Source organism: Neoarius graeffei, chromosome 20, assembly GCF_027579695.1.
Source record: "Neoarius graeffei isolate fNeoGra1 chromosome 20, fNeoGra1.pri, whole genome shotgun sequence".
Classification (NCBI taxonomy): domain Eukaryota; kingdom Metazoa; phylum Chordata; class Actinopteri; order Siluriformes; family Ariidae; genus Neoarius; species Neoarius graeffei.
The window spans coordinates 7,670,913-7,695,652 of NC_083588.1; the positions used below are offsets into that span (position 1 = coordinate 7,670,913).

Here is a 24,740-nt window from a genome sequence, read left to right on the forward strand (position 1 = left end):
AGCCCGACACGGCTCGCGTTTCGACTACCAAAAACCAGCACGACTCAGCTCGTTTCAGCCCTGCTTAGCCCCTAAAACTCGCACCGTTTTGGAGTGGGGCTGAAGCGAGCCAAAGCGAGCCGACTGAGGCTGGAGGCGTGAGCAGACACTCCCCTGTGCACTGATTGGTGAGGAGGCGTGTCCTCACATGCCCACACACGCCCCGCGAGCGCGCTGGGATCTGTAAACACCGCAAACCCGGAAGAATAATAATTACGAATTACGAGAATTTCTGAAGCCTTATGCGCCTCGCCTCATCTATACGCTCTTGCCAGTATCTGTTGGCGTTGTCGGTGACAACAAGCCACAGCACCAATACCAGCAACACTAACGACTCCATGTCCTCCATGTTTATTGTTTACTATTCGGGTCGTGAGACTACCGCTTAAAAGCTCACTGAATCAGTCAGAGCATCGTGGACGAGTTCGCGGAGCGCAAGGCTCGCCGTATGCCCTTCAAATAATGCGCGCAGTAGGCTATTGATGTTTTATTATGAGCCATGTACAGTATTAAGTCGCCTAATGTTTTTTTGTTTCTGAGTTACATGTTCGTTTGAAGGACTTAATGTACAAAATAACATAGTTGCACCCCGTAGTGTTGAAATTGGTAAACACAGTGCATTCAGTGAGGTTTGCACCGCCCTCCTTTTATTTCTGACTCTTCCTGTCACCACTCTGAGCGCTCATTCGTATGCCCTTCAAATAATGTGCGCAGTATAGGCTATTGATGTTTTATTATGAGCCATGTACAGGATCCTAATGTTTTTTGTTTCTGAGTTACATGTTCGTTTGAAGGACTTGATGTACTAAATAACATAGTTGCACCCGGTAGTGTTGAAATTGGTAAACACCGCAGTTGCGGACATTTTGTAGCCTAAAATGATGTTATGATAAGCTTTAATAAAGGGCCCGGTCATTTGCGCCGCCCCCGGCCCGGCTCTGACTTGTTCCGCCACTGTCACTGATGTCACTGTTTGCGCTGCTTAACGACATCACATGACGTCCACCCACTTTCGCTAACTCCACCCAATGTGTCCACCCACTTCCAGCCAGCACGGTTCAGCGCGGTTGTAGTCGAAATGCAACTTCAATAGCCCCGCTCAGCCCGACTCAGCTCGACTCGGCACGGCACGGCTCAGCCGCGTTTGTAGTGGAAAAGCGGCATTTGTCGCCTAAAATGATGTTATGATAAGCTTTAATAAAGGGCCCGGTCATTTGCCCCGCCCCCGGCCCGGCTCTGACTTGTTCCGCCACTGTCACTGATGTCACTGTTTGCGCTGCTTAACGACATCACGTGACGTCCACCCACTTTCGCTAACTCCACCCAATGTGTCCACCCACTTCCAGCCAGCACGGTTCAGCGCGGTTGTAGTCGAAATGCAACTCCAACAGCCCCGCTCAGCTCGACTCGGCACGGCACGGCTCAGCCGCGTTTGTAGTGGAAAAGCGGCATTACAAAACAGTGGTCTGCACCGGACAGTTTGTAGCCATAGTCTACAGCTTGAACACGGAACCTAGTGTTGCCAGATTGGGTGTTTTAAGTGCATTTTAGCGGATTTGAATATGTTTTGGGCTGGAAAACGTCAGCAGTATCTGGCAACACTATAGCTCTTCTTCATGACGACAACCGGAAGTGTACCAACACGATGGGGCGTGTAGCGCCACGTGTGGCTCGGGTGCACAATGCACCTTGCACAATAGCCCGATTTCACTTGTGCATGTAGGATTGGATTTCTCTGGCACCCCTGCTGGGACCCTTTGCTCGATTACCAACAGCAGCTCGATTTGGACGTGCATGTAAACGTAGTCAGTACACCCCGGTACAAAAACATCTGTCTGTGTGAATACATTAACTGTGGCTTTCAATTCTAATTCATTCTTCAAATGCCAGAGTGATACAAATACAAACTGTGGCTAACTGCTCCCTACATTCATAAACTGCTTTAAAACATTATTAAAGCATTTTACCTTCATATAATTTGTTGCCTTTTTCACATTTTGCAATAAATTAAAAATAAATAAATTTGTGCATCATTATGAAATTATTTAATGATGTTTAATATGTAGAGCCTCAACATTTTCAGTCTGTTTGGACTTTTAAATGACTGCATTTCTGTCGCGGTGTGTCAAAGTTCCTGCTGTACTGAACGTGTAAAAACCTTTAAACCTGACAGATACTGACTTATTTAATGACTTTTTATGCGTTGGGAAATATTTTTGAGCTCTTCACATCCAAGAAAGAAGAAAAAACCCACGAACTTTACATGTAAATTATCACATGCTTCACTGGTGATTTTTAGAAATTGCATATGATGTGTTTCACACAGTTTTTAATCACATGGAAGGGGTGTGTTTATTTTTGCGCATGTGATTAACACCATTCACTTATTTTCACAGGTTTAATTTTGGACATGTGGGGTTTTATTTTTCATTTTCCCGTGATCTCGTATTATTCACAGGAATTATCGGGTTTATTTAAGTTTACAGTAGAACATATTGAAATGAGCTTTATGGGATCACATGTTACTCGCACGTGAAAAGCACAAGATCACGTGTGAAATGCGATTTTTCCCGAAAGACTGATGCTCCTGATATTGGTGCAGGATCAGAGATGAAAATGCTTTCTACACACTCCGTCCTGAGCCACATGTACAGTTAGGGGACTCGGGGATGAGCCTCTTTAGTCTTTATCAGGCTTCCAGGAGGGTTTTTTTCTCCTCCCCCGATGTGAAACTGCTCGTGACTGGAGGGTTTTGTGCTTGTGTACATCACCGTGGTGGTAGTTACCACAACGATAAACTGCTGGACAAAAACCTCTGTCACAGCTGGACTTCGGGCTGCAGAGAATTCAGGAGAGTCAGGTTTAAATCCTGATGCAGTTTTCGAAAACAAGCCTCAGATTATTTTTTATTATTCATTTTTTTTTCTTTTTGTGCAATTATTTGGAACGAATTTTGAACATTTTTGGTTCATTTTCCTGAATCCGTCTGGGCAAAGCTTCGACTGAATGGAGGATTCATTCATTTATTCATTCGGGTTGGAGGATTTATTACAAGATATTTGTAAGTATATGAGAATTTATGAATAAATATGAATTTATTCATTTATATTATATGATGACCTCATCACGCAGGTTATGTTTTCACTTCCGTTTGTTTGTTTGTTTGTTTGTTTGTTTGTTTGTTTCCAACATAACCCAAAAAGTCGTGAACGGTTTTTCATGAAATCTGGTGTCCAGTTATTATTATTATTATTATTATTATCTCATTATCTCAAGCCGCTTTATCCTGTTCTACAGGGTCGCAGGCAAGCTGGAGCCTATAATGTGTAGTTACAAATATATTTAAAATAGTTACAATTGAAACAGATTCAGAAACAACAACAAAATAAATAAATAAATAAATAAATAAAGGAAGGAAGAGAAAGCGGTTCTGGGAGTGGGATAAGACAGAAGAGATGGACTGTCGGTTCTGGACTGTGAGTTGCAGTGGGTTTGAAATGGATCTGGGTGATGAAGCAGCTTCTCTTCCAGCCATTTAAAAGGAAATCGGTGCAACATTTGCATGACAATAAACCCATCAAGGAACAGAAGTCCTTTCATTCATTCCGCAGTGTGACTCCTGAACAGCAATGGACTGTGAACTTGATCTCTGTAAAAGGTCTTTTCCCCCCTGAAACTAGAAATGCGCCTCGAACTTTAATCTACAAGGGAATTACGGTTCAATTCTGGACCTCCAGTGTGTGCTCGCCTGAATAATGTCCGACAACCCCAGTCATTACACAGGCTTTTTTTCTTCCTTTCTTTCTAAAATGGAGCCTGTAATCTGGATAACGGAGCAGTTTGAGCATGCTGGGCTGATTTTATTTTATTTTTTCGATTTGGTGACACGAGCAGCTTTTTATCAGCACAAAGGAAGCTTCAGGCAGCGATTTTTCTCCACAAAAACCCGCCGTGTGAAAGCGGTCTTATCAACATCATATCAGCGGACATTATTAAAACCACAAGTGACGAATAACAAACAGAGGATTAGCAATAATTCAACTCCACAAAGAAACTCGCTCGAAGTAACAATAATGATTAGAGAGCAGCCATAAATCAAAATGTGAGCTGTGAATATAATTATGAATAACTTTAGCTCGTGTACTTGTTTGTCAGCAGGCTAACGATTATCACACACAGCAGTGGCGCAAAAACGGGGTATGCCCTATATGCGGTGCATAGGGCGCTCCGCCGGGGGGGGGGCGCCAAAACAAGCGAGGGACAAAAAATTATCATGCTATGTTTTAAAACTACTCTTGTGCTTTTAACTCTTGACTATGCTCAAAATATTCTGCTTAACCCTTGTAAGGTTTTCGGGTCAGTGTGACCCGTTTTCAGTTTTCATCTTAAGAAAAATGATACAAATAAATATTTTTCAAACTGAGATTCATTGGCCTTGGCTCATTTTCTGTGAGGAACATAAATCAGGAAAAAAAAATTGACCCCCCCTTCACATTTGTATTACATACAGGGTCTTCGGGTCCACTGGACCCAGGGCTAGTTAAAGTGTGGAAATCATAGGTCCTGTGTACCCTCATTTCCCCTACCTCCTTTCTGGGCCTTTCTGTGTGTGTGTGTGTGTGTGAGAGAGAGGGGGAGGGAGAGAGTGTGTGTGAGAGAGGGGGAGGGAGAGAGTGTGTGTGAGAGAGGGGGAGGGAGAGAGTAATGCCGCTTTTCCACTACAAACGCGGCTGAGCCGTGCCGTGCCGAGTCGAGCTGAGTCGAGCTGAGCGGGGCTGTTGGAGTTGCATTTCGACTACAACCGCGCTGAACCGTGCTGGCTGGAAGTGGGTGGACACATTGGGTGGAGTTAGCGAAAGTGGGTGGACGTCATGTGATGTCGTTAAGCAGCGCAAACAGTGACATCAGTGACAGTGGCGGAACAAGTCAGAGCCGGGCCGGGGGCGGGGCAAATGACCGGACCCTTTATTAAAGCTTATCATAACATCATTTTAGGCTACAAAATGTCCGCAACTGCGGTGTTTACCAATTTCAACACTACCGGGTGCAACTATGTTATTTAGTACATCAAGTCCTTCAAACGAACATGTAACTCAGAAACAAAAAACATTAGGATACTGTACATGGCTCATAATAAAACATCAATAGCCTATACTGCGCACATTATTTGAAGGGCATACGAATGAGCGCTCAGAGGTTGCAACAGTGACAGGAAGAGACAGAAATAAAAGGAGGGCGGTGCAAACCTCACTGAATGCACTGTGTTTACCAATTTCAACACTACGGGGTGCAACTATGTTATTTTGTACATTAAGTCCTTCAAACGAGCATGTAACTCAGAAACAAAAAAACATTCGGCGACATACTGTACATGGCTCATAATAAAACATCAATAGCCTACTGCGCGCATTATTTGAAGGGCATACGGCGAGCCTTGCGCTCCGCGAACTCGTCCACGATGCTCTGTATATGTCACTGATTCAGTGATCTTTTAAGCGGTAGTCTCACGACCCGAATAGTAAACAATAAACATGGAGGACATGGAGTCGTTAGTGTTGCTGGTCTTGGTGCTGTGGCTTGACAACGCGGACAGATACTGGCAAGAGCGTATAGATGAGGCGAGGCGCATAAGGCTTCAGAAATTCTCGTAATTCGTAATTATTATTCTTCCGGGTTTGCGGTGTTTACAGATCCCAGCGCGCTCGCGGGGCGTGTGTGGGCATGTGAGGACACTCCTCCTCACCAATCAGTGCACAGGGGAGTGTCTGCTCACGCCCCCAGCCTCAGTCAGCACGGTTTGGCTCGCTTCAGCCCTACCCCAAAACGGTGCGAGTTTTAGGGGCTAAGCAGGGCTGAAACGAGCTGAGTCGTGCTGGTTTTTGGTAGTCGAAACGCGAGCCGTGTCGGGCTGAAGTGAGCTGAAGCGAGCTGAAGTGAGCTGAAAAAGGGTAGTGGAAAAGGGCCATAAAGCAGGTAAATGATGAGCTTAGTGAGCCACCAGTGCTGTTCCCACACTAGGTTGCAACATTTCTTGCAACATTTCACCCTCTGCCCTGCGGGAAAGAATCTTGGGGAGACAGTATAAATATCTCGGTCAGTGTGGTTCCATACCACACAAGATGGCAAAGCGATTTTCAGTTCAAACTGCTTTGGAATTGATACTGGAAGAGACAGAAGGATTTGAAGATGATGCAGAGGAAGAAGTTTCAGAAAATGAGGATCATATTTCTGAAAATTCAGAGTCTGACACTGAGTTTGAAGAAGAGGATGAGCATCAGCCAGGTCCAAAAAGTAAAATAGCCTCAGGACCAGACCTTCAGCAGCCTGGACGATATGAGCAGCGAGGACAAGCCTCTGAACAGTTGGCGCCAGGACCAGCCTGTGAGGAGCCAGCTGTAGGACCAGCCCGTCAGCCTGCTTCAAAACGCAAGCGAGCCTCAGGACCAGCCTATGAGAGGACAGAATTAGGACCAGCCTGTGTGGAGCCAGCCGTAGGACCAGCCCGTCAGCCTGCATCAAAACGAAAGAGAACTTCAGGACCAGCCCGCCAGCAGGAAGTCACAAGATCAGCCACTGAGCAGCCAGGCATAGGATCAGACTGTCAGCAGCTTGAAAATGACAACATATGGATGTCAAAAGATGGCAGAATTGAATGGTCTTCCTGCTCAAGAAATGAAGCCCCCCGCCTGGCTGCCAATGTGATTCAGATGATACCAGGACCTACACGTTTGGCAGTCACTCATGCACAAGACATCAAGTCTTTTGACCTTTTCATGACATACCCCATCAAGAAAATCATTCTGGATTGCTCCAATTTAGAAGGAAGCAGAGTTTTTGGAGAGAGGTGGAAGGGTTTGGATGAAACTGATTTGGATGCTTACTTTGGGGTTCTCATCCTGGCAGGTGTTTTTAGGTCCAAAGGGGAGGCCACAGAATCCCTGTGGCATGAAGAAACAGGCAGAGAACTGTTTCGTTCAATAATGCCTCTGAAAACATTCAAAATGCTTTCCAGGATCATCCGTTTTGATGACCGTGAGGACAGACCAGCTCGACGCCAGAGAGACAAATTAGCAGCCATCAGGACAGTGTGGGACAAGTAGGTGGCCCGTCTCCCACTGCTTTACAACCCTGGGCCCAATGTCACCATCGATGAGCAGCTGATGCCATTTCGGGGCCGCTGCCCATTTCGGCAGTATATACCATCTAAGCCTGCCAAGTATGGCATAAAGATTTGGGTTGCCTGTGATGCTGCTTCATCATATGCTTGGAACCTGCAAGTCTACACAGGGAAACGCACTGGAGGAACACCTGAAAAAAATCAAGGTATGAGAGTGGTCCTCGATATGGCTCAGGGGCTTTCTGGGCACAACATCACATGTGATAATTTTTTCACATCACACCAGTTGGGGCAGGAGCTGCTGAAGCGTAAACTGACAATGCTTGGAACAGTACGCAAAAACAAGACAGAGCTCCCTCCCCAGCTGCTGAAAACAGAGGAAAGGCGTGTTCAATCATCAAAGTTTGCATTCACAGCTGACACAACCCTGGTATCGTATGTCCCAAAGAAAGGGAAAAATGTGGTACTCATGAGTACTCTGCACCGGGACGGGAGAATCTGTGGCCAGGACCATCAAAAGTCTGAGATGATCCTGGATTATAATGCCACAAAAGGAGGGGTGGACAACCTTGACAAGCTGGTGACCTCTTACAGCTGCAAAAGGAGGACCCTACGATGGCCTCTGGTGATATTTTTCGACATCTTAGATATCTCCGCTTACAATGCCTTCGTCATTTGGATGTCACTGAGCCCAGAGTGGAATAGGGGAAAGCTGCAGAAGAGGCGTCTCTTTCTTGAGGAATTGGGGAAAATGCTGGTGAGACCTCAAATTGTTAGAAGACAACATCTTCCAAGATCCTCAGTCTCTGCAGCCATCGTGCGGAGAATTCAGAAGGAAGATGATGGTGCCACATCCTGCCAAATCACAGAACCAGCAGCAGTGCCTGAGGTAAGTGTTTGAGGTTGGTGCTGTATAATAATTTGTGTGCATGAGAAAGGAGAGTTAGTAAAGGTCCTTATCTTTTTATCTTTCACATAGAATGGGGCCAGCAACAAAAGGAAGCGCTGTGAAGTGTGTGGGCCCAAGATGGACAGAAAAACACCGTATACATGTACCAAGTGCAAGAAGTACATTTGCAATATGCACACAGTGAAATTCTGCTCCTCATGTGTGGTATAGCCTGGCATGAAAATGGCCGTGTTCAAAGGGCTTAAATGTTGTTCAGGCAGATATAGTGTAAACTGACCTGATAAGGTTAAATTTCTGATGAAATAGTTCTGGGCAAACTTGCTTAATTTGTCAATTTGTTGATAATTGTCAGTTGTGGCTGTTTTATGATGCAATTCCTTATGTTTTTACATTTTAATAAAAAAAAATAAACAAAAACGAGTAGCATTTCTATTCATAATCATATGATTTAACACAGGTGAAGGGAACAAATGTAACAAGTTTTGTTTATATTACTTGCAAATGGGATGAAGTAAACATCTGCTGAGTATTTTAACAAAAAAAGGTTTCAATAGGTTGAATTAAGGACCCAAAAATGCCATGGGTCAATCCGACCCAGCAGCTACCCCTGTGGAACACAAAAACGAAGACCGTACAAGGGTTAAAATAGTAAAGAAACGTCCAACGTCCCTTACTTTCCTAGGCTACTCACCTTGGAGGAGAGGAGAGGAGAGGAGGAGGTGCTGCTGAGCGCTCCACACAGTAGCTGTCGCCCATAGACCGGGTGATTGTTTAAGGCAGGATGGAGAAAGCGAAAAAGTTATCAGGTGCCCAAGTTAGGAAGAGAAAGAAAGAAAAGGAGAAGGCATGTGAGGGGATGCGCCAAAAAATGTTGATGTGGATGAAAGACAGTAGCGGGTATGGACTATGATGGAAACATCTTGTGTTCAGGGTCAGGGATTAGGCTATGAAGTTCACAGAAGACTAGATAGTGCTGCGCTGGCCTGGCTAGCTGAAATTGTATAGCGATTTAGCATATTGCATAGCTGAGCCTGATGCACACAGGCTATGGGCAAGGATTTAATACCCGTTTGTCAAATTGATTGAAAAGTGGTGCCTGCAAGAATGCAACGATCGTTAAAGGATATGGGACATGGATTTTTTTCTGGGCATAATTATGTATAAAGGACATAAGAAATGCCATCTAAATCACTGCAGGGCGTCAAAAATGTGAAAATCATCACATTATTCAAGTTTTTTTATACATCAGCCAAGGATTCGTTAATGAGCTAGGTGGTCACGTGACCTGTGACGGAACAAAAACTTTCCAAGGAGCCAGCGCTTGGGAATCTAATGTAAACAGGTTACCGAAATGGACACCATCGACAGTGACATTCCCGATGTTTCACAGAGATGTGAAGTTAGACCTTATCAATTCGAACCGATAGCTGGAAATTCACATGAACATGGATCTTGTATTTACTCTGACGGGTCAGATGATTCTGAGAGTGAGGGTTCATTCAGTCCCCATGAAACTGGCTCGATAACACTTCCTGGTAAGTTAAAAACAATTCTGCTCAAAGGCTAATGATCTGTTGAAAGAAGTATTATTTTTGTATCATACATTGAAAGGTCATCATAGATCTAGCTAAAGTCCATTGCAAACTATTTTTTTTTTTGCTGATATTTTTCGAGATTGATTGAGATACAATGCTTCCAGAGTCCGAGATGAAAACATTCAAAATGGTGAAATGCCATCACACAGCCAACAACAGTACGCCGTTTGGCGAAAGAGATGAAAATTAAGAAAAGTTAAACAAACTTACCAACATAACATTTATTTAAATGTCCATTAATGTTACAGGATTTCTTGACTGTCTCTACAGTTGTAGGAATGTTAGGCCCTGTATATTATGGCGCTATCACTGCCTCCATGAACCCGGCTATACGGCCTCTTAAATTTGGCTTGGCAATTAATATCGCTCAGTACCTGAGTATTAAAGTTGAAAGAATCCTCTGTGAAATGGTTCGAACACAGTTTGTGGGAAACAGTAGGTGCAAAGTTTTTTTCTACGGCAGTAGTGAGCCCACACTTTCCTCAGCTTCGGGTCCTTGGGGAATGCAAAAAAACTTTCTCCAGGGCATTTCTCATTGGAATTATTGCAACCATAAGCAGCACAATACACCATGATGTCCAATGTATGATGTCCAATGTACTTGAAAGACTATAAAAGCAATTTTCTTGTCATCCACTTCTCCATTCATCTACCCGCTTGTGCTGTGCCTGAAAGTTTTTGTGACGTATGATCACGTGACAGCGGCTCTTCCGGTTGTAGAAAATGCATATCGGAAGTCGAGCAGAAATGCCATATAATCATCACGAATATAACGATTTTGCTGAATTTAATAGATGATTTTGTATTTGTTGATGCAATTAATTCATATTTTTAATGGAAAGAAACTGATATAGTGTGCATTTATGTTTCATGTCCCATATCCTTTAATGTCGGTCGGACAAGCACCTGATTATGCAAGCTAACTCTGGCTTGTGTAACAGAAAGTCAGATGAATTCATTTCCATAATAAATACTCTGGCGCGGTCTGTTTCCTTTGATTCTATACTTGACAGATGGGCGAGTGCCAAGGCGTGGCATGTTACAATTTAGTTCCTTCCTATCCTTTGGCCAGTGATGGACTGGATAGTAACAAAGTACTTTTAGTACAAAGTAAAATTAGTTGCTGTACTAACTTACCTTTTTGAAGTATTTGTACTTTACTGAAGTAGTTGTATTTATGGCCCTTTTCCACTACCCTTTTTCAGCTCACTTCAGCCCGACACGGCTCGCGTTTCGACTACCAAAAAACAGCACGACTCGGCTCGCTTCAGCCCTGCTTAGCCCCTAAAACTCGCACCGTTTTGGAGTGGGGCTGAAGCGAGCCAAAGTGAGCCGAGTGAGGCTGGGGGCGTGAGCAGACACTCCCCTGTGCACTGATTGGTGAGGAGGAGTGTCCTCACATGCCCACACACGCCCCGCGAGCACGCTGGGATCTGTAAACACCGCAAACCCGGAAGAAGAACAATTACGAATTACGAGAATTTCTGAAGCCTTATGCGCCTCGCCTCATCTATACGCTCTTGCCAGTATCTGTTGGCGTTGTCGGTGACAACAAGCCACAGCACCAAGACCAGCAACACTAACGACTCCATGTCCTCCATGTTTATTGTTTACTATCCGGGTCGTGAGACTACCGCTTAAAAGCTCACTGATGTTACTGTTTGCGCCGCTTAACGACATCACGTGACGTCCACCCACTTTCGCTAACTCCACCCAATGTGTCCACCCACTTCCAGCCAGCACGGTTCAGCGCGGTTGTAGTCGAAATGCAACTCCAACAGCCCCGCTCAGCTCGACTCAGCTCGACTCAGCACGGCACGGCTCAGCCGCGTTTATAGTGGAAAAGCGGCATTAGGTACTTGAACTCTACTACATTTGGGTAAAAGATGAAATATCTTACTTTTTGTTTTACTCCATTTTCTTACTTTTTCCTTTTAACACCCTGACTGGTGTTCTGGACATTGTGTAAATGTAAATGTTTTGTGCTATGAGTACCTCAGTTGTTATAGTGAGATATGTTTAAATAAACTTCAGTGAACTGTAAAATGTGCATTTACACACACGGTATGTGTGTGTGTGTGTGTGTGTGTGTATGCGCGCGCGGGGGAGGCAAAATTGTTGCTGAATACTCCCCAAAAAGTGGGTAGTTGCGCCCCTGACACACAGGATTAGCATCAACTTGACTCCATTGAGCTTCAGGCAGTGATTTTTCTCCACAAAAACACGCCCTGTGAAAGTGGTCTTATCAACATCATATCAGCGGACATTATTAAAACCACAAGTGACGAATAACAAATGGAGGATTAGCAATAATTCAACTCCACAAAGAAACTCACTCGAAGTAACAATAATGATTAGAGAGCAGCCATAAATCAAAATGTGAGCTGTGAATATAATTATGAATAACTTTAGCTTGTGTACTTGTTTGTCAGCAGGCTAACGATTATCACACACAGGATTAGCATCAACTCGACTCCAGTGCTAGTGAGCTAATGTTGGACAGAAAACACGAGATCATTTTTAACGAGCTAGAAGATAAACAATAACCCTAAATTAATGTTAAATGTCAGTTAACAATAATTTATCTAATTTAAGGCTGCTGTATCACAACATTTCCCCCTCAGCTCATGGTAACTGCTGTACCTTTTGTCAGCAGGCTAATATTGCCTATTAAACAAACCTACACGGTAAAATTACTGACATCATGCCTTAATGCAAAAATATTAGTCTGGCTATCGCGACTTCAAAGCTCTTAGGATGGGCGGGCCCAGGCTAGCAAAATATAATAATTTCAAAAGATTAAACCAAATTAAAAATTAAGTTATGTGAAACATTCTTACAGTTGCACCGGATTCGTTTTACTTCAGACTTTTTCTGGTTGCTGTTCTGTCTCCACAAACACAGTGGAAAATTCCAGAAAATGAATCTTTCCGGTCCGCATCCCCAACCCAGCATGCTGGAGGTTTCCCCAGAGTTCACCCAAATTTGGGTCACAGTGACCCAGAGACCTGATCCAACAAGCTCAACCCAGCAAGTACAACAGGAAAAAAGTATGTTGGATGTTGGAATTGAAATTAAAACTGAATACAATTAATTATAAATAATCTTCTACCTTGATTGTCCTCAAAACAATACAAACAGCACATTGTTTTACCTCATGAATTATTTTTTTATTTGTTTGTTTGTTGATTTATTTCATTCAAAAAAAGACATTTCAAAAAAGTTGAGACAGGAAAACACTGACCACTTGATAATGCTGTCATTCATTCTCGCAACACTTAAAAGTTGATTAGGGACTGAAGAGACCTAATGATGAAGCATTAGAGGTCTTATTTTGTTTCATTCTTACAGTAAAGTGGTCTTAAAGTATGCAACCGTACAGCGTCGTCATCATTTTGAAAGTTGCAACACTTTCTCTATTGGGGACAGGCAGGGCCGGATTAACATGGCCAGGGGCCCCTAGGCTACAAGTTGCTGTAGGCCCCCCCCAGCCACCACCATCTTATCCCATCTACCTGTAAAGAACTGTCTATTTTCTACATTTTAAAGTTTTTTGTTTGTTTGTTTTCATTATTAAACTTTGTACAGCTGGGCCAGCAAAAACATGCATGTCAATGTCATCGGAGTGAGTGTGTGTGTGTGCACGTTTGTGAAACTAGTGGCAGTGGCACATTCATCCACAAATGGGACGGGGTCTGAAAGGGATGGTCCTTCACCCTCACCAGAGATAGTAGTACTACTGGCTGCAGCTGCAGCTAACATAATGTTTGCTACGCTAGTGTCATGATGACTTGCACTTGCCAGTTGGGTTTCATTAGGTTTAAAAAAACCCTGTTAGTTTTGGTATATTGCTCAATAGAGCTTTGTCACGTTGGGCTTTTTGCCGTTGCGCCTTGCGCTTTTGAGCACCGCTCTCGTATTTTCTGTCACACATGTTCACTGTTCAACTGTGGAGTGACGTCGTGCGTGACGTCTAACGTTTATATATGGAAGGCGGATTTGCCTCACCCAATCAGCGTCCGTTAATTTAAATATTCATTTTGAGCCAATGAATATGAAGGTTTTTTTTTCTTTTGACCAATTGGGGGCCCCCCTGTGAGGCGGGGGGTGTGGGGGCCCCTAGGCTGAAGCCATATGAAGCCTGTGCGGTGATCTGGGCGTGGGGACAGGCACCCTCTCTATCCACAGCCATGCCTTTGTCCTCTGTGCAGAATGTGGTTTTGCATTGTCTTGTTGATATCTCCCTGGAAAATATGCCATCTTGAAGGCAGCATATGTTGCTCCAGAATCTCACTCTACTTTTTCTGCGTTAATGCTGCCACCACAGAAGTGCAAGTTACCTTCCCGGAGGGCACTGACACAACCCCATACCCTGACACACCCTGGCTTTTGGACTTGTTGTTTGGAACAGTATGCATGGTCCTTTTCATTTTTGGCCTGGAGCACACGGCATCCATTTCTTCCATAAAAGACCTGGAATACTGATTCATCTGACCACAGTACACGTTTCCACTGTGAGATAGTTCATCCCAGATGCCTCTGAGCTCTGAGGAGTCAGTGTTGCTTCTGGACACAGTTAACATAAGGTTTCCTTTTTGCACAGGAAGGTTTTAACTGGCATTTGTGGATGTAACTGTATTGTACTTGACAAAGGTTTGCCAAAGTAATCCCAAGCCCATGTGGTTATCTCCGTGATAGATGAATGATGGTTGTTGATGCAGTGCCGCCTGGGGGATCAAAGATCACGGGTGTTCAGATTAGGCACGTGCCCTTCCCCTTTATGCACTAAAATTCTTCCAGATTCCTTGAATCATTTCATGATCTCATGCACCGTAGAAGGTGAAATATCCAAATTCCTACCCATCTTTCTTTGAGGAGCATTGTTTTTAAACAGTTCAATAATTTTCTCACACACTCTGATAAACTGGAGATCGCCCCATCCCAAATTTTTTTGGTAATGTGTTGCAGACCTGAAATGAAAGAATGCATGTCTATGAACAAATAATGAAATGAAACAACCAATGCATTACATGAGCAGGCAAAACCTTTCACGTGGAGAATGGGTTTAATCAGGAACTTGCACAAGGCAATTCTCTGAAAAACAACTCCATGCAAGTGAAACAGGAGGAGAATTTCCTGAACGTTCCTCAATGTGATCTTGCATTCTGCAACATCACAGTGTCAGATTCACCAGTGTGATATCTTCATAAAGCGCATTGTTGCTCGTGTCTATGGAGATGCTGTAGTGGGTTTTCCTGGAAGCTATAATGTTTATCCTTCCCCCACCCCATATGATCGCGATCCGCTCCAAGCCTTTTTCCTGGACACTGTCTTATCCAGCCTGTGCCATTGCGAGTCAGGTCATTGCCAGAAATCTGACAGGACAATTTCACTGAGGCTCTAGGAGGTTTAACCTTAGCAGGAGATGAGATCAGACTAATGCAGTGCGTATCTGAAAAGAGAAGAGTGGCAAAGAAACTATTCAACACACTTCACTTCATCTGAAATATGGAGCATATAAATTGGTGAATAAAGTGTGGAGAGAAGTGTGCACTCACAGGGCTCAGAGTACACCAGAAGAAGAAGAGGCCAGCTTATGATGCTTAGAAGAGAGCAGCTTTGTTGTACTTGCTATGTGCTTTCAGGCTGTTTATACCTGTGTGAGGTGTGGAGATTTGCATGCAGTCTTGGTAATGCATTGCCAGTTATTAAACCAGTGCATTATGGAATTTTACTGCAGGAAGGAAAAACATTTCACATTCTTTAAACCAGTAAACAAAACTGATAGCTGACCATCTCTTCTGGAGACTATACAGGCACACTAACATGGTGAAATACATGTTTTGACATATTTGGGGTTCAGTTTCCTGCTGAGGGAATATTTACAGCTCATGAGGATGTGCTTGTGTCAGTTTTTGTACAGCTCTGGAGTCTGTTGTGTCAGTGTGACTCTCATGCACAGTAATAAACAGCCGTGTCTTCAGCTTTCAGACTCTTCACTTGGAGGTACAACATGTTTTTATTGGTGTCTTTAGTGATGGAGAACTGGCCCTGCAGAGACTGAGCGAATATTGTGCCAGTGCCATCATCAATGCGCCCGATCCACTCCAGACCTCGTCCTGGTTTCTGACGGATCCAGTGCAACCAGCTAAGCGTGAGTCCAGAAACAGTGCAGGACAGGGTAACTGACTCTCCAGGTTTCTTCACGACAGAAGCAGAGGAGGTCAGGGACTGTCCATAAGAATCTGAAAAGAAGTGAATTATGAATTAAAATGTAATACTGCTGAAAAAAACATGAGTGAGAAAATGTTTAATTTTCCTTGCATTATGTGAAAATCTCTGAAACGTACATGAAATTAGCACAAATAAAATGAAGTATGCTAAAATCATTTTCAGAGTTTGTCTACACACAATTTTAAAGCGTACGAGTGTTATCAGAGAGCACACTGATAACCAAACAGACCACAAGCATGATGTTTATACACGACTCAATTTGAATGGGGAGTGTCCATGACCACTATGGAAGCAATAAATCAGTCACAAGATGAGGATGAACTCACTGATGTAAACAGATTGGCTTCACGAAAGGTGTCAAGTGGTGTGCGTTTCCTTTTATTTTATGAAAAAATAAATATATTTCACTCATTCAGTTTTGGATTGGATAAAAAGTGACAAATGCATGTGACTTGAAATTGGATAAAATTGTGTTGCTTCAGCAGAATTTCAAAACCATCTGAAAGAATTAGATACCTTTTTAGAACCTTTTTAGAAAATGAAGTTTCATGAAAATTGTCAGTTTAATAACTGAGACCTATTTTTCAAGACACACAAAGTATAAATTACATCTTCATAAAACTCAGAGGAACTAGATAGAACTTGACGCCAACTGCATCGATGGGGATGCCTCCACCTGGTAGACTACACGCCTTATTAAGTTGTGATTTGGGGATGGACATTTGACCTCACAGTAATCTTGACCTGGTGAAATTACTTGTATTAGCCTTGGAGATATCGTGTTCACAAGGTTTTCGGACAGACATTTGACCTCACAGTGACCTTGACCTTAGACCTTTGATCTCAAAATCTACTAATTTCATCTTTGTCCCAAAGTGCATAAATGGTGAAAGTTTGGTGAAATTCCTTTCATTAGTCTTTGAGATATGGCGTTCACAAAGTTTGGGGATGGACATTTGACCTCACAGTAATCTTGATCTGTGACCTTTTAACCTCAAAATCTAATCAGTTCATGTTTGTCCCCAAATGCACAAATGGTGAAAGTTTGGTGAAATTCCTTTCATTAGCCTTTGAGATATCGTGTTCACAAGGTTTCGGGACGGACGCACGGACAGACGGACGCACGGACAGATGGACAACCAGAAAACATGATGCCTCCTACACCTTAAGGTGGCAGAAGCATAAAAATGTTAGGTGTGGATAATGTTTCAGTGTTGCCCTCTAGAGTCTTTGCATGTGTTTGACTTTTGATGAAAAATAAAGAGTTCAATTTTTTTTTTTTACTCCCTCCACCCCCTCAGTTTTTGTACAGCCCTCCCACTGGGGTGGACAGCTGTGTGTCTTGCACAGTAATAAACAGCAGTGTCTTCTGGCACCAGGCTGCTGATATCCAAGTAAAGCACATTGCTGCTCGTGTCTCTGGAGATGCTAAAGCGAGTTTTAAAGGAAGCTCCAGAGTCTATGCTTCCACCACTCCATATGATCCCGATCCACTCCAAGCTTTTTCCTGGAGGCTGTCTGATCCAGCCTGTGCCGTAGCTAGTGAGGGCATAGCCAGAAACCTGACAGGACAACTTCACTGAGGCTCCGGGAGGTTTAACCTCAGCAGGAGATGAGGTCAGACTGATGCCATGCACATCTGAGAAGAGGAGAACAGTAACACATACAGAAACAATTAAATACACTTCACTTCTTCAACTCAGACTGAAATATGGAGCGTTTCAAAAAAGGTTGAGTAAGTTGTGGAGAGACGCGTTTACTCACAGGACACAGAGAATATCAGAAGAAGAGACCAGCTCATGATTTCTCTGCTGTACTTGAACAAACACAGAGGGTGCTGTGGACTTGCAGTGGATTTATATCTGTCTGAAGTTTTGTGAAGGTTTTTTTTTTTTTTGGGGGGGGGGGGGCATTTGCATGCATTGTGTGTTCTGTATTTAATGGTTTTTATGGCAGGCTTTTGACAGAACAGCTTTTCTTCAAACATTTTCATTCATAAAACTGTGTCGACCAAAAGATCCCAACTTCTTAAAAGGAACAAATGAACAAAAATGAATAAACAGATTTAGATCTGAATATATTTTCAGTCTTGTGTTTGGAGAAAAGAATCATTTCGCAAAAAGGTTTGTGTTTCAGTTATATTTAGGAATTAATAAATTAAATAATTTTTGAAATTATTTTTTTCTGAATTAAACATCTTTTATTCCTTCATGTGTTTGTTTTTAATTGATTTTTTGAGGAAATATTTCCAGCTCATGAGGACGCGCATGGATAAGTGTCTGGAGTCTGTTGTCAGTGTGGTGATTATGCTGTTATCTGTTTGGTCCTCCACATGAACAGATGAAAAAAATGTGTGTAATTCTTGACATGGTCAAGTTTTCTTTGAGAAAATTTATTTCACATTCTTGGAAGGGGTCCCCATTGTCAGTATTTTGGAACAATCAGGGGTAAAGATGTCAAGTCTACAGAATGGAAGCGTTTGTGCTTTCAGTAACATAAACTGCATCTTTGAAAGAGAGAGGGGAAGGGGAGGAACCAACTGTTGATATTTTGGATCACTATCTTGTGAAAAGATAAACCACCTGCCCACCAGCTGTCTCGCAGAAAGGCACAGGTTTTCATCAAGAATTTGCTTGTACTTGACAGCATCCATTTTCCCTTCAGTCCTTATTTATTGTCCAGTCCCCAGTGAATAGAAAACACCCCCGCAATGTTGCCACCACCCTACTTCACAGGAGACTTTTTTTTTTTCCAAAGGTGGGTTGTGGGGTTTTTTTGCCAAATATAGCACTTGGATTTTCATCCAAAAAGGCCAATTTTGGCCTCATCTAACTGTAGCACCTTTTGATACATAGCATCAGAATCTTTGAGGTGCATCTTTGCATTATGCAAACAAAAGTGTGACACTTTTTCAGAAAAAAACAGCTTCTTTCTTCACACCCTGCCAAACAGGCCAGCTTTGTGTAAAGCTTGTGAGATTGTTGGAATACGTACAGACTGACCAGTCCCAGCCAAAAAATCTTGTAACTCCTTCAAAGTTGCAGTTGGCCTCTTGGTAGCTCAATATCCTCCTGGCTCAGTCATCCAGTTTAGATGGACAGACTGATGTCTCCAAGATGTTGGTGGTGTCCTACTTTCTACTTCTTAATGATGCTCCGAACCCAATACAGAGGGATAGTTAAAGCCTTCAGTACTGTACCTTTTCCTTGCTTTCTCTTGTCTTGTGCCTTCCTACAACTTTATCCCAGAAATCTTTTGAAAGTACTTTCCCCAACCATGATGAATCCTTTGCAGGACCATACACTACTAGCAGCTGAATATTCAAGAAAGAGCTGGTTTTATACTGAAATCCTCAAAACCAGTTGATGACCGTTGGGGCAATTAGCCTGGCCTTTGATCTCCAAGTTGATGGGTTGCACTGGAGCAAGTTCATAATGAAACACTCCAAAGGGCTGATCACTGAACTACACCAGGAATTTCACTACGTAATTTTTAATACGTGTCCAGAATTTTTTTAAAATTCTATTTTAACTTGGATGATGAGGGTTATAATGTGTACATACAGCTCAAAAAGTTAAACTGATATAGTAGGATGAAGGTGTCAGGAAGAGCTCGGGTGTATTTTGTGCACTTTGGAAAATGTTTCAGTTGCTTTCTTTTCCTGGCCATGTTAAAGTCAATCTCGTACCTTTTTTTTTCTACCACTTCCTAACTGTTTTCTTTTGTTTCTTTTCCACTTCTTTATTCCTTGCCTCATTTTGTTTTCCAGTTTGCTCTTAGCAAAGCCCTGACATACAGTGCCTTGCAAAAGTATTCATACCCCTTGAACTTTTTCACATTTTTCCACCTTACAACCACAAACTTAAAAATTTTTATTGAGATTTTATGTGATAGACCAACACAGAGTAGCACATAATTGTGAAGTGAAACAAAAATGATAAATGGTCTTCAAAATTTTAAACAAATAAAAATCTGAAAAATGTGGTGTGCATTAGTATTCAGCCCCCTGTACTCTGATACCTCTAAATACAATCCAGTGCAATCAATTGCCTTAAGAAGTCATCTAATGAGTTAATAGAGTCCTTCTGTGTGTAATTTACTCTCAGCATAAATACACTTGTTCTGTGAAGGCCTCAGTGGTTTGTTAGAGAACACTGAGGAACAAACAGCATCATGAAGACCAAATAACTCACCAGACAGGTCAGGGATCAAATTCTGGAGAAGTTTAAAGCAGGGGTAGGTTATAAAAAAATATCCCAAGCTCTGAACATCTCAAGAAGCACTGTTCAATCCATCATTCAAAAATGGAAAAAGTATGGCACAACTGCAAACCTACAGTACCAAGACATGGCCATCCACCTAAACTGACAGAGCGAGCAAGGAGAGCACTGGTCAGAGAAGCAGCCAAGAAGCCCATGATCACTCTGGAGGAGCTGCAGAAATCCACAGCTCAGGTGGGAGAATCTGTGCACAGGACAACTATAAGTCGTACACTCCACAAATCTGGCCTTTTTGGAAGAGTGGTAAGAAGAAAGCCATTGTTGAAAGACAGGCATAAGAAGCCATAAGGGACACAGCAAACATGCGGAAGAAGGTGCTTTGGTCAGATGAGACCAAAGTTGAACTTTTTGGCCTAAATGCAAAGTGCGATGTGTGGCAGAAAACTAACACTGCTCATCACCCTGCACACACCATCCCCACTGTGAAACATAGTGGTGGCAGCATCATGCTATGGGATGCTTTTCTTCAGCAGGAACAGGGAAGCTGGTCAGAGTTGATGGGAAGATGGATGGAGCTAAATAAAGGGCAATCCTGAAAGAAAACCTGTTGGAGGCTGCAAAAGACTTGAGACTGGGAAGGAGATTCACCTTCCAGCAAGACAATGACCCTAAACATACAGCCAGAGCTACAATAGAATGGTTTAGATCAAAGAATATTCATGTGTTAGAATGGCCCAGTCAAAGTCCAGACCTAAATCCCATTGAGCATCTGTGGCAAGACTTGAAAATTGCTGTTCATAGACGGTCTCCATCCAATCTGGCTGAGCTTGAGCTATTTTGCAAAGAAGAAAGGGCAAAAATTTCAGTGTCTAGATGTTCAAAGCTGATAGAGACATACCACAAAATACTTGCAGCTGTAATTGCAGCAAAAGGTGGCTCTACAAAGTATTGACGCGGGGGGGGGGGGGGGGGGGGGGGGGGGGGCTGAATACTAATGCACATCACATTTTTCAGATTTTTATTTGTTTAAAATTTTGAAGACCATTTATCATTCTCGTTTCACTTCACAATTATGTGCTACTCTGTGTTGGTCTATCACATAAAAGCTCAATAAAAAACTTTTAAGTTTGTGGTTGTAAGGTGGAAAAATGTGAAAAAGTTCAAGGAGTATGAATACTTTATACCAATCTCCCCTCCACAAAGAGGTGACAAAGTACTGCCTCCAGTGTTGGCCTTAAGTAACTTTCCTGGCAGGTGCAGGAAGTTCAGGTTAATCAGCCTGGAGAATTCTGGGTAATTGAGTTCTCCAGCTTGGCTGCTCTTACTGTGCACCGCTGCCCCCTCTGCTGGCTGCCGGCGGTGTAGCGCAACCTCTTCCAGTTCCAGGAACATCATAGACTTCAGATATCAGCAGATAAAACATATGATGTCATTATTTATTGAACAAAACATTGTGATTTGTGGCACATTTCTTTTGTACTGTTGTTCTATTGTCGCCTGAGTCAGACTGAGTCATATTTTTGGATGATACAGCCATGAGAAAATGTCGACCACTGTTCTTATAGTTTTGTTCAAGTTTCTAAAATTTCAGTTCCGGTTCTTTCCCGAAAAGGTTTTGTGGTGTCCATGCGCAGACAATCAGAAAGTAATGGATCATGACACATTCCTCTTTCTGAAAAGAATGAACTCCAACCAGAATGATGACATCATCAGGCATTTTGCATCTTGAAAAGGTGTTGTTTTTTTTAAGTTGTGGACCTCAGTCTCAAAGACAAAGGCCCGATAATATTCTATATGGGAGTTGGGGCTTTCTTGTAAAGAGTTGACCCTCAACTTCAATGGTTGTGGGTTCAAATCTGTAAGGATGAGAGATTGAAAATAACCAGTCCTTTTTGAGCCTGGCTTTTGACCCAAAAGGAAAAAAAAAAAGAAAGCCGTGAAAATGATAACTAACGGACAAAAGTCTAATGAGCAACTTTATAACCTGTTCTTCCATGGTGTAGTGGTTGATATGATAGGCCATTGGGCTTGAAGTCCTTGGTTTGATTTGGTTTCCTCTTTGCTTAAATTTAGTGCAGGATTTAAGCATACACAAGTGAAAAGTGAAATTAAAGAAGTCATTAGTACAAGATCCTGTGGCTCCATTGGATGAGCTTTACCTGTGGGTTGACAGTGTATTGGTTCAAACCCCAGCAAGGTCTCCAGGATATGAGTGGAAAAAGTTCAGGACTTCACTGAGATTCACTTCACTTGCGTGTGGTGAGTTGTTGTAGGTAATGCCAGGAAAACCCAGAGTGGATTTTCAGTGGTCTGTGTATTCTCTTATCGATCAAGTGGAATGGATTCTTTCACGAAGCAACAGAAATGGTGCTGGGTGAACTCACATTTTATGTTAAATGTGTGGGGGAGTCCAAATGAAGAATTATGAAATGTGAAGGGGACACGTCCCCTTCACATTCAGTGGTGGCGATGCCCATGAGCTATTGTACAAACTGGATCCGACATGCTCCAGGGAAAAAGATGCAGTGGATTGGATACATTTGTAGCAGTGGAAGCACAGGGTGCACAAACTATTATTAATGCTTGAGAATATTGGATCATGATCGTGGAAAAATTCAACTTATCTTCAAAGTCGGGCGGCACAGTGGTGTAGTGGTTAGCGCTGTCGCCTCACAGCAAGAAGGTCCGGGTTCAAGCCCCGTGGCTGGCGAGGGCCTTTCTGTGCAGAGTTTGCATGTTGTCCGCGTGGGTTTCCTCCGGGTGCTCCGTTTTCCCCCACAGTCCAAAGACATGCAGGTTAGGTTAACTGGTGACTCTAAATTGACCGTAGGTGTGAATGTGAGTGTGAATGGTTGTCTGTGTCTATGTGTCAGCCCTGTGATGACCTGGCGACTTGTCCAGGGTGTACCCTGCCTTTCGCCCGTAGTCAGCTGGGATAGGCTCCAGCTTGTCTGCGACCCTGTAGAACAGGATAAAGTGGCTAGAGATAATGAGATGAGAATGAGATGAGATCTTCAAAGTCATGAGAAAATGCTCTAACACTTTTCTCACACATTTATTGAGGTGATTATTGTTCCCTCCAGTATAACAAGTTCTTGTTAGTGATGTGATTATAATAGTGTGTTTCATGTGCAGCAGTGTTAGAGATGTAGCACTGTGGTTTAAAATCTCCGCCACAAACGAATAAAAAAAATTAACATGAAACTCTGTGGTAATTTGTGAAATTATTTTTTAGTGAGACTTGGATGGATAAGTTTTGTATCTTGTGGACATTCTGTTATACTTTACACTGTATGTGGTGTTTTTGTACAGGGATTTTGTTGATTTGTCTCACTGTGGTTCACGAGCGCAGTAATACACAGCTGTGTCTTCAGTCTGCATGTTCTGCCCTGTTAATATTACTGTGCTGCTGGACGTGTCTCTGGAAACCTGAAACCTGCTTTTCAATTTCTCACTGTACTAAGTTTCCCCAGCATAACATATCCGTCCGATCCACTCCAGAGTTTTTCCTGCAGGTTGTCATATCCAGTTTGTACAGTAGCTGCCATCAGTTAATGAATATCCAGATACTTTACAGGTCAGAGTCAGTGACTGACAAGGGGTTAATACTGTGGATCCGGGCTGGATCAGCTCAATACAGTGAACACCTGGGAAAGAAAAGTTATTTTAAATGTAGAAAAAGGAAAAGCAATAAAAAAAAGTGTATTTAATGTCAAATGTAAAAACACTTACAGTGTACAGCTGCCAGCAGCAGCAGCAGGAGGGATGTAGAGATCATGGTGTGTGTTGAAGCAGAAGAAGTAAAAGCTCTTGGTCTTCACTGCTTAAATATATAACAGGGAAGGACATTTGCATCGAGACACTCCTTAGATTCAGGGAAATTTGAGGAATTTTTCTACATGAGAAAACCTCCTCATCTCTCACACATCTATAATCTGTGAGTTTAAATGTAGAATAATTGAAAACATTGTGTCATGTCTGTTTGTAGATCGATCTGTCAGTCCTGTTTGTGTTGATATTTTAACAAATAAGAAGCTGAAGCAGTTGTTCCTTAGTGAGTTTATAAGATGTTTTCAGGTGAATTTATTCAAAGAAGATGAAATTCGACTTTTATTCATGAATAGTTCTGTTTAATTTGGACCCTTACATTATCACAGCAGTATAAAATGCATTTTGTCATGTTCCTGAGAAAACTCACACACCACTGAAGGATGTCATTCCATAATACACAACTGTGTCTTCACTTTCTGTCCTCATTGAGTTTTAACTTGTCCAACCTGTGCTGTGGATTTTCCTCCATACTGAGATCAGATGAAGTGATGAGACCATACGAGCAACCTCACTTTATTATCAATCTCTCAAGTGAAGAACAGACACAGTGTCTTCAGAACAGTCTTTGTCTCACAGCTCTTTATCCTGTTTCTACTGAGAAGCTGAAGTGGAACCATTTCACACACACGTCTTACTTGTTAGTCAGCTTTTATTCAAAGTGGACACCAGAATGCATTCTTGCAATATTATCAGTCTCATGTCCTCATCAAGATTGCAGAGAAACTTTGAGAAGAACACACAGTCCTCAGATTAAAAGACAAATATGGAGCTGGAAGAATTCAGCGTCTGATGAA

General features: G+C 42.6%; 1 protein-coding gene, 1 pseudogene and 1 gene segment (V, D, J or C); 1 reads left to right on the forward strand and 2 right to left on the reverse strand.

Annotated features, from left to right (window-relative positions):
• Window positions 1-24,740, reverse strand: part of LOC132868329 (uncharacterized) — an 86,124-nt gene that overhangs the window by 47,798 nt on the left and 13,586 nt on the right. The gene's annotated exons all lie outside the window — the stretch shown is intronic.
• On the forward strand, window positions 5,952-8,417 carry LOC132868327 (piggyBac transposable element-derived protein 4-like; annotated as a pseudogene).
• On the reverse strand, window positions 15,614-16,095 carry LOC132868328 (immunoglobulin heavy variable 3-74-like). The segment is given in 2 exon segments: window positions 15,614-15,906; window positions 16,012-16,095. Coding segments are annotated over 2 exon segments (333 nt in total).